The 8,893-nt window shown below is 40.4% G+C and overlaps 1 protein-coding gene across 1 annotated transcript; it reads left to right on the top strand.

The window, feature by feature from the left end:
- The first annotated feature begins 5,420 nt into the window (after nt 1–5,420).
- prl2 (prolactin 2) lies at nt 5,421–8,653 on the top strand. The gene is made up of 5 exons (XM_085436189.1): nt 5,421–5,442; nt 5,679–5,866; nt 6,415–6,522; nt 6,767–6,946; nt 8,292–8,653. The coding sequence occupies exons 1-5, from the start codon at nt 5,421–5,423 to the stop codon at nt 8,484–8,486; spliced, it is 693 nt and encodes a 230-aa protein (XP_085292315.1). The 3' UTR covers nt 8,487–8,653.
- The last annotated feature ends 240 nt before the right edge of the window (nt 8,654–8,893 follow it).

The raw sequence follows: 8,893 nt of genomic DNA, 5'->3' as shown, positions 1-8,893 counted from the left end.
ACACTGTGGTTCACTGTTGTGGTTTTATGGCCTCACTTCTATCTACACCAACCACCTAAAGAGCTCCAAAAACCTGCCTCATTATAAAAGCTCAGACCCCCGCAGCTGACTCATTATCAGCCTCAAACATACGTTCACAGAAAGGCTTTCTAAAACTTTTATGTCCTGTATTTTGTGTATCTTGTTCTGTAAGACATATTTTTATGTTTTCAAAGCATCCTGGAGAAACATCTGACAGAAGCTCAATATTACGGTCAGACGTAACATCTGATCGGTAACATAATGGTGTAAAGTTTTAGCATTATTACCGACTGAGTGTTGCTGAGATGATCCACACTTTCATCTCTTAACTCAGTTGTTACCAGTCAGTACAAAATCATCTGTTTGTAGTTTAACACTGTAACACTAAGTAACACTAAGGTGACTAAGTACTTGTACTTCAGTGGAATTTTCTGGTATGTCTTGATGCTCAATCATCCAGGTAAGTGTTTCTTCCCGGATTCTTTTTTAAACTTTTTACTTTTGCTCTCGACATTTTTACACAAAGGTTTGAACTTTCTTCTCCTGACATTTTCAAAATGGTTTCATTTCATGAGGTTTAACCCAAAACATGCAGTTTGTCCATTGGTTACAGCGCTATACTCATGGTCAAAGTGGGGCAGAGGGATCCAGAACAGCATTTTTAGTCCAGGTGTCTTTAAGTTAAGGTCTCAATAATCCAGTTAAAAACAAGAGGGATCATAAAGGAAGTAACATGTTTTTACATGGAAGGTAATGCCAAATATCTATCAGCACATTTCTGTCAGCTCAACAAATATCAGCAAACTCATAAACTCTCCTTGTGCATTTTATCACACAGTGTGTCTGCCAGCAACAACCTGTACTCAGAAAATCTGCTGGAGTTCACAACAGAAATGACTCTTTTCCACTGATGTTAGGCTTCCTGTTATGTACTGTGTGCGACAGGCAGGATCGGTGGACCCAAAGTGGAGACTCACGGAGTAAACTCAAACTCAGATTTAATGCTACACGGCAGAAAAACAGAAAGCTCACTTAAACTAGAAACATTAAAAGGGCTTAAACAGGCAGAACACAGAGCATGAAACGACCAAAGGGCTACACAGAGGGATAACGAGGGAATGGGACACAGGAGGAGAGCACAGCTAAGAGAAATTAGACCTAACGAGACAAGGGAAGCAAAACTAGAAACACTGACATGAGACAGACTTTCAAAGTAACACAGGAAACACAGAGATGCAGACTTGACAAGGAGATACAGCTGACAGAGTCAGAGCAACACAGCGACAGAAACCAGAAGACTAGAAACGCCAACACTGAACCCCAAAGACTAGAAATAATAATAAAAAAGACAAAATCAAGTTCAATAATAATGCAAAACTCAGCACACTGGGTCAACGACCCAGGTACCCTAACATGCAAAAGTTGATACAGTGGAACCCCGGTTTACCCCATTTAACCAAAAATTCAAGTTACGGAGGCACTTAACGGCAACATTTCTGCCCGTGGTACGGCAAAATGCCCGCGTAACGAAATAGATAAAATAGAAAATCAAAACAAATTCAATTAAATTCCATAATGTTATGTACATGTACGTATGTATGCATGCATACGCATGCTTTCTTCAACCTCCACCACCTCCTCCTCCACCAAGAACTTCGTCTTCAGCCAGCATCGCCTCACTCAAAAGGCGATGGAAAAAGGAAAAAGACCCTCTGGAACAAATTAATTTCGGGGTTCCACTGTATTCTCCTTTATTAATATTATTTTATTATTATATTCATATAGCACAAGGTTCAGTTAGCTTCAAACAAAGACAGCTGGTAGAAAAATCCTTCAAACAGCACTTTATACGTAGTACTTTGAGTGCATTTCAGTACCTGTACTTTTTCACATTTAATTGGATCAGTGAATCAGTGCTTGAACCCCAAATTTTTAACACGCCTATCTGTACTTCTACTTAAGTCGGGGGCGACCGTGGTTCAGGGGGTTGGGACGCTCATCTGTAACCGGAAGGTTGCCGGTTCAATCCCCCTGCTCTGTCTGTCCTGGTCAACACTGGTTGTGTCCTTGGGCAAGACACTCCACCTACCGCCTACTGGTGTTGTCCAGAGGGGCCGATGGCGCGATATGGCAGCCTCGTAGTCTGTCCCAGGGCAGCTGTGGCTACAACTGTGGCTGCCTCCTCCAGTGTGTGAAATAGTGGAATTGTAAAGCGCTATATAAATACAATCATCATTATTATTACTTAAGTAGAAGTATATATGTGTATCAGAAGCTTTGTAATAAATGAATAAGACAAGAGGTAACTATATAATTAATAATCAATTCACTCTATAATCAATCTGATAACAATACTTCCTCTATTGTTTCGTGAAGTTGCTAAATGTTGGTGATGTTCTGAGGTCTTTGAACATCATGCTGCTTCTGGTCATGTGTGGATGTTTTTCAGTTTCAGAGGTGGTACAAAGTACAAATACTTCATTACTGTACTTAAGTAGAATTTTCAGGTAACTGGACTTAAGTATTTCTTTTCTGACACCGACATCTGTACTTTCTACTCCTCAGATTTCCAAAACAGGTCACTTTTGGTTTGAGACATTTGAGGGGAGATTTCTGGCGTGCTGGACATTTGCTCAGTGGGCCGATGCACTTGCAGGCTCATCGGTCATATTATTACTTTTTTCTTAGTAAATATAATTTTACATGTTATGGGCCGGTGTTGTGCCGAACAACAAAAATGAAGATTGTCTGTAAATGGTTGTAAATGACTTGCTGGCCTATAATCTGTGACACAGATATCAAACATATCTCGTGTCAGTTATTATTATTATTAAGTTATTTTAAGGCAGAAACAGCATTTCTGTCACACAGTTGTAGCTGCAGTCCTTATGTGGCAAAGGGACTTTATACATATATTCTTTATTCTGAATGTGACTTTTTCAAAGGTCAGGCCAAGAGGACAACAAAACTTGCAATGAATATAACATTAATATAACGATATTTTGAGATATTGATTATAAAGTGGAAGACAGAGTATGTACAATTACACAGAGTCATAAAGATACTTGCAAAACAGGTAATTTCCTGATGTTATATCTATTATATATGTTATATTTGCCCACGGTAAATTCTCTTGACTGCATCTGTATCAACTTGTGCAACGATGTTAGACATCACTCTTTGGTACAAGACTGGGACTTGTAGCCCGTCCAACAGAAGAGGAGGGGGCGCAAAGCGACTGATGAGTGTCTGGTCATTTCAAAAGGAGCTTTTCTATAAGTTCAACAAATATCAGCAAACACACAAATCGTTTGTGTGCAGCCTGTCGCACACTGTGTCTGCTAGCTAAAGGCACAGCTGATGTATTTCTCAAGGAGGGAAAAGAATAAAGATAAAGAATAAGGGAAGAGATCACTTCACTCAGAGATGATGAAAGACAAGACAGAAGAGGAAGACAAGTGGTTATATTTAAAGATAAGGACCTTCACTGTAAGGTGAGTATTTAAAGTTTACATAAGTCCTCATTCTGTTCTGCCGGAGGTTTCTTCCTGTTCAAAGGGAGTTTTTCCTTCCCACTGTTGCCAAAGTGCTTGTTCATAGGGGGTCATATGATTGTTGGGTTTTTCTCTGTGTGTATTATTTTAGGGTCTACTGTACAATATAAAGCGCCCTGAGGTGACTGTTGTTGGGATTTGAATTTAAAATTGAGTTCCGTCTCCTGCTGAGTCTGCTTTTGGGTCTGTTCACAAAACACACTGGCATACCCCGCCATGAAAGTTTGAAGCCTAATCCTAAAAGATATGATGGGGCCTGATTATTTAAGACCTTGTATGTGAGGAGCAGGATTTTGAATTCTGGATTTAACAGGAAGCCAAAACAGGAGAAATCTGCTCTCTCTTTCTAGTCCCTGTCAGGACTCTTGCTGCAGCATTTTGGATCAGCTGAAGGCTTTTCAGGGAGTTTTTAGGACTTCCTGATAATAATGAATTACAGTCGTCCAGCCTGGAAGTAATAAATGCATGAACTAGTTTTTCAGCGTCACTCTGAGGCAGGATATTTCTAACTTTAGAGATGTTGCACAAATGGAAGAAAGCAGTCTTACATATTTGTTTAATATGTGCGTTGAAGGACATGTCCTGGTCAAAAATGACTCCAAGGTTCCTCACAGTGTTACTGGAGGCCAAGGTAATGCCATCCAGAGTAAGAATCTGCTTAGATACCATATTTCTAAGCTTTTCAGGGCCGAGTACAATAACCTCAGTTTGATCTGAATTAAGAAGCAGAAAGTTAGCGGCCATCCAGGTCTTTATGTCTTTAAGACAGCGGTCCCCAACCCCCGGGCCTCGGACCGGTACCGGTCCGTGAGTCGTTTGGTACCAGGTCGCGAGAGTTGAGGCTCAGGTGTGAAATGTATAGTTTTCAGGGTTTTTATCAGTTTTCAGCGTTATTTTGTTATAGTTTTTATCGTTTACTCGGTTTTCCTGGGTCTTTTCACGTGTGTTATGAATAAATTTTCTTTTTTTCGGTACCGGTACTAGTTTTATTTTGTTGTATTTATCTGCGACACTTTAAAGGCCGGTCCGTGAAAATATTGTCGGGCATAAACCGGTCCGTGGCGCAAAAAAGGTTGGAGACCGCTGCTTTAAGACATTCCTGCAGTTTAACTCATTGGTGTGTGTTATCTGGCTTCATGGACAGATAGAGCTGGGTGTCATCTGCATAGCAGTGTAAATGTATGCTATGTCTTCTAATGATGCTGCCTAAGGGAAGCATGTATAATGTAAACAGAATTGGTCCTAGCACTGAACCCTGTGGAACTCCATAATGTGTGAAGAGGACTCTCCATTTACATGCACAAACTGGAGTCTCTGTATTATCACAGTATTATTGAACATTTAAATCACCTTGAAGTGATTCTTGTTTTGTGCTATATAAATGAAACTGAATTGAATTTAGTCGATATAAATTCTTATCAAATATTAAGCATAACTTTTGCTTAGTGAATTCAGCTACACTGTAACCTTGAAATAACATTGTGTTGTAACAGTTTTTGTCACAGAGGACAGTGAAGTTCATGCAGTGTAGCTCTGTTACAGACAACAGCTTTGTAGAAGAGCCTGGCCCATCCACTGTATAATGTATATTATTAAAAACAGTTTGTCACAAATATGCATTTAAAAAACCGACAAACATCTTTTGAAACACTGTGTTTTATTATTTATTATTGTGTCGCCCAAATCACAGCATAGATCACTATTAATGTTTCTCCGCCCACCCTCCCTCTCTTTGATATTAGAGTGTAAAGGGGAAACTGTCTGACCCTCACATGAAGCATTCAGGTTTGGAATAGGAGCACATCTGCACTCTCTGCTCTAAGACAGGATCTCCTTCTCTGCAGGATGCCTGGAAACATCCGATCAGGTATTTCAGGAACAGAATTGTGCATACAGGAGGTGAAAGGATGGACTGTGTCTTTATCTGCATGTAATCCAATCGTCCCCATGTGTGTGACTTTATAGTGGAGTTTTATTTCCTGATTTTTCGTCTTACCTTAAATATAAAAAAAATACATCTACACTTTCAAAAGGTAGGTTCTTTAGTAATAGATTACATTCAGGTTGAGACTAATGTTTTGAATTGTCCTTTGTCTCTCCTAGTCTCTGTGGTCTTGGTAGGTTTGTTGTGCTTGGTGTTCTGCAGTCAGCCGACCAGTCTGGATGCAGCCCCCCTCTGTACGAATGCCGAGGCTGGGTGTCACGTCCTCTCCCTGGCTAACCTGTTTGACCGGGTCATCCAACACTCAGCCAGAATGCACAGCATTTCAAATGACCTTCACTCTGAGTTTGTATGTTTCTTCATTGCAGTCGTCAGAAAAAGCTTTTTAAATGATATTTAATGAACAAGCTTGATTGTGACATGAGGATATGATATTCTGTCTGCAGATGCCTTTTAACTGAGACATTGTAGGTTTACATAACGTAGTCAATCAAACACTGCATTATCAGTTTATTAGATACACGCACAGTCATCCTGTTAGAACAGCAGAATCCAACCTGATGAGACAGTTTTTCAGTCTAATTAAATGCAAGGATGAACTTTTTTACTGTTAACTGAGCTGTACGAGATGTTTTCACAGTTCGCCCACACTTGCTAACATAAATCTGTATCATGTATAGTCTGCTATGCTGTTTACTGTTAAGATTTGGCGCCATATAAAAATAAAACTGAATTGAATGTGTGATAAAGACGCATCTATTGTACAGACAGACACCAGTAAGGATACAGAGATAGCAAGACATCGTATTAAGTCATTCATTGCTTTTGTGCTCCAGGCACGTTTGACATTTAGATGATATTTAACCTCTGACATTTCATTCATGTTTGTCCTCCCAGGAGCTTTACTTCCTGCCCAGTAAGAATCAGATTGGCCGGGTCAGTCGCAACTGTCACACGTCTAACATCCTCACCCCAAATGGAAAGGAGAACGCTCAGAGAATGGCGGTAAATTCACCTTTTTCAAAGTTAATCCCTCTCAACTATGCACATCATATTTACACCTGGAGTCTTGTCATGTGTTTCAGGTTCTTTCTTTTGTTGCCATAAACAACATTGTAGCTGTTTGAAACATGTTTTCCTTTCAAATGATAAAGAATTTTGTAAATTTGTTTCCCTTTGCTCTTTATGATATTACAGTAACACTCAGTGGTACAAGTCACACCCATAATTTACATGTATGTCACTACAGAGGGAGGAGCTGACGGAGGTGATTCTAAAGCTCCTGGTGGCGTGGAGGGACCCTCTGTGGCATTTCCACCAGAGCATGACGCACTTCCACGACTTCATTGACTTCAGCTCCAATAAATCTCTTAAAATGAGTGATATGGTGCATGAGCTACGGAAAGGAGTACAGAAAGTAGTTGAGAAGGTACTGTGTGTGTGTGTGTGTGTGTGTGCGTGTGTGTGCGTGTGTGTGTGTGTGTGTGTGTGTGTGTGTGTGTGCGTGTGTGTGTGTGTGTGCGTGTGTGTGTGTGTGTGTGTGTGTGTGCAAAACATACACAGCGGAGGAAATAAATATTTGTCCCCCAAAGAAATGAGCAGTACACACTCTCAGTGGTAGTTTGAGTTTCTCTGTCAGCTCCATGTCAGATGATCCTTCCACACATTCGTTCTCATCAGGGTTCAGCTGGTCACTGACAAGCTTCAGACACTTTGTTGAACGAGGGCTTTTGTGTTACCAACGATTAGCTTGATCGCATTCAGAATACTTTATTAATCCATAAGGACACTATATGGTTACAGTTGCTCAGTACAGTAACAGTAACAGACTCAGCTATTCAAACAATACAATATGTTACAGATTTACAAATTTAAGAAATAGCACTAATATGTACAAATCACTCAATTATAAATATAAAGAATATTACAGAGGTGTAATATTTATGACTGACATTTGACTCTAACCTGTGAACTTTGTCATTTGCTATTTTACAGTAGAGCGTGTGCGAAAAGATGTAACTATTGCAGTGTTTACAGTGTGTTCAATGGAGTTGTACAGGGAGATGGCCACAGGCAGGAATGACTTCCTGTGTCGATCAGTGGTGCATTATGGGTAATCTCAGCCTCTCACTGAGCGTGCTCGTGTGGCTAGCCAGCACGTCATGGAGCGGGTGGGAGGTGTTATCCAACATTGTCTTTATCTTGGACAACATTCGCTTCTCTGACACCACCCTAAGGGAGTTCAGCTCCGTCCCCACAGCGTTACTGGCCTCTGCTACCCTCAACCTGCCGTCCCAGCATGCATCAGCACAGAGGATAGCACTGACCACAACAGCCTCATAGACAATCCTGAGCATTGTTCGACAGATGTTGAAGGACCTCATGCACTACTACCCTAGCTGCCTTGAGATCGTTCTCCTGTTGTAATCACTGATGTGAGCACAGACTGACGGTGACCAGCAGATGTTCTTGTAGTATATTTAAGCCTGTGAAGGGCAGCAGTCTAATCTATGATGCTTCACACAGCTCTGTGTTCATGTTCATGTTCAAATGCTTATTTTCCTGCAGTTAAAATTCAACCAGGGCAGAAACAGAGACAGAGCGAGACAGAGGCACTGATGTGTGTGCACTAGCATATGCACAGTTTAGATTGTCTGTGTTTGTGTAGTACTTTGTTTTGTAATTTTTTACTTAAGTGGGTGAAAGAAACTAAGTAAACACACAACAATATAAACAATTTGTCTTATCCATATGTTTTGTTCTTTTCACACCAGATGCAGATGTTGGGAATATTAAGTAACTCTGTCAGCAGCCTCATGTCTCCTGAGGCTTTCTTGGCACCAGGCAGCGCTGAGTGGCGCCTAATGAAAGACTACGAGCTCCTCTACTGCTTTCGCCGAGACTCCAACAAGGTCCAAAACTACCTGAAGATCCTGAAGTGTCGTATTGTTCCAGAGGATGGATGTTAAAAGCTAGAAACTCTTGACAAAGCTGAAGGTTTTGTTTTCTACTTATAGAGAATCAGAAACATCTCATCATGACTGCAGTGATACAACGGCCGCCCCGTCTGTCAGAATGTTTTCCATCCTCAGACAGGGTGCGATGAATGCACAGAATCACTAATTATTATAAGAGAAACCTGTAAATCGTCTGTTTCAATATATTATATAAATATTTCAAAATCATGTCTTTTTTGTTGTTTCTACAGAAAAGGTGCAGAAATACACTGAGGTCACATCATCACAGCATCATGACAAAAACTAACGATGTTCTGTCCTAATTAAAAATCTGAAACATTGTAACTAAACGTAAAAAACAAAGACAGTAAAGGACATAAACAAAAACAAAAACATGACACCTAATGCATTTATTTATC

The sequence above is a fragment of the Copadichromis virginalis genome, linkage group LG17 (genome assembly GCF_057382275.1).
Source record: "Copadichromis virginalis isolate Kocher_CV1m ecotype Utaka linkage group LG17, C_Virginalis_male_GT1.1, whole genome shotgun sequence".
NCBI classification, from domain to species: Eukaryota; Metazoa; Chordata; class Actinopteri; order Cichliformes; family Cichlidae; genus Copadichromis; species Copadichromis virginalis.
This window is presented reverse-complemented; position numbering and strand designations above follow the sequence as displayed.

What these genes read in the sequence shown, in the direction of transcription:
- prl2 (XM_085436189.1), top strand. Translation starts at nt 5,421, where the DNA reads ATGCCTGGAAACATCCGATCAG. An exon ending in ATGACCTTCACTCTGAGTTT is followed by an intron (nt 5,867 to 6,414) that starts GTATGTTTCTTC and finishes TTGTCCTCCCAG; the next exon opens with GAGCTTTACTTCCTGCCCAG. An exon ending in AGAACGCTCAGAGAATGGCG is followed by an intron (nt 6,523 to 6,766) that starts GTAAATTCACCT and finishes ATGTCACTACAG; the next exon opens with AGGGAGGAGCTGACGGAGGT.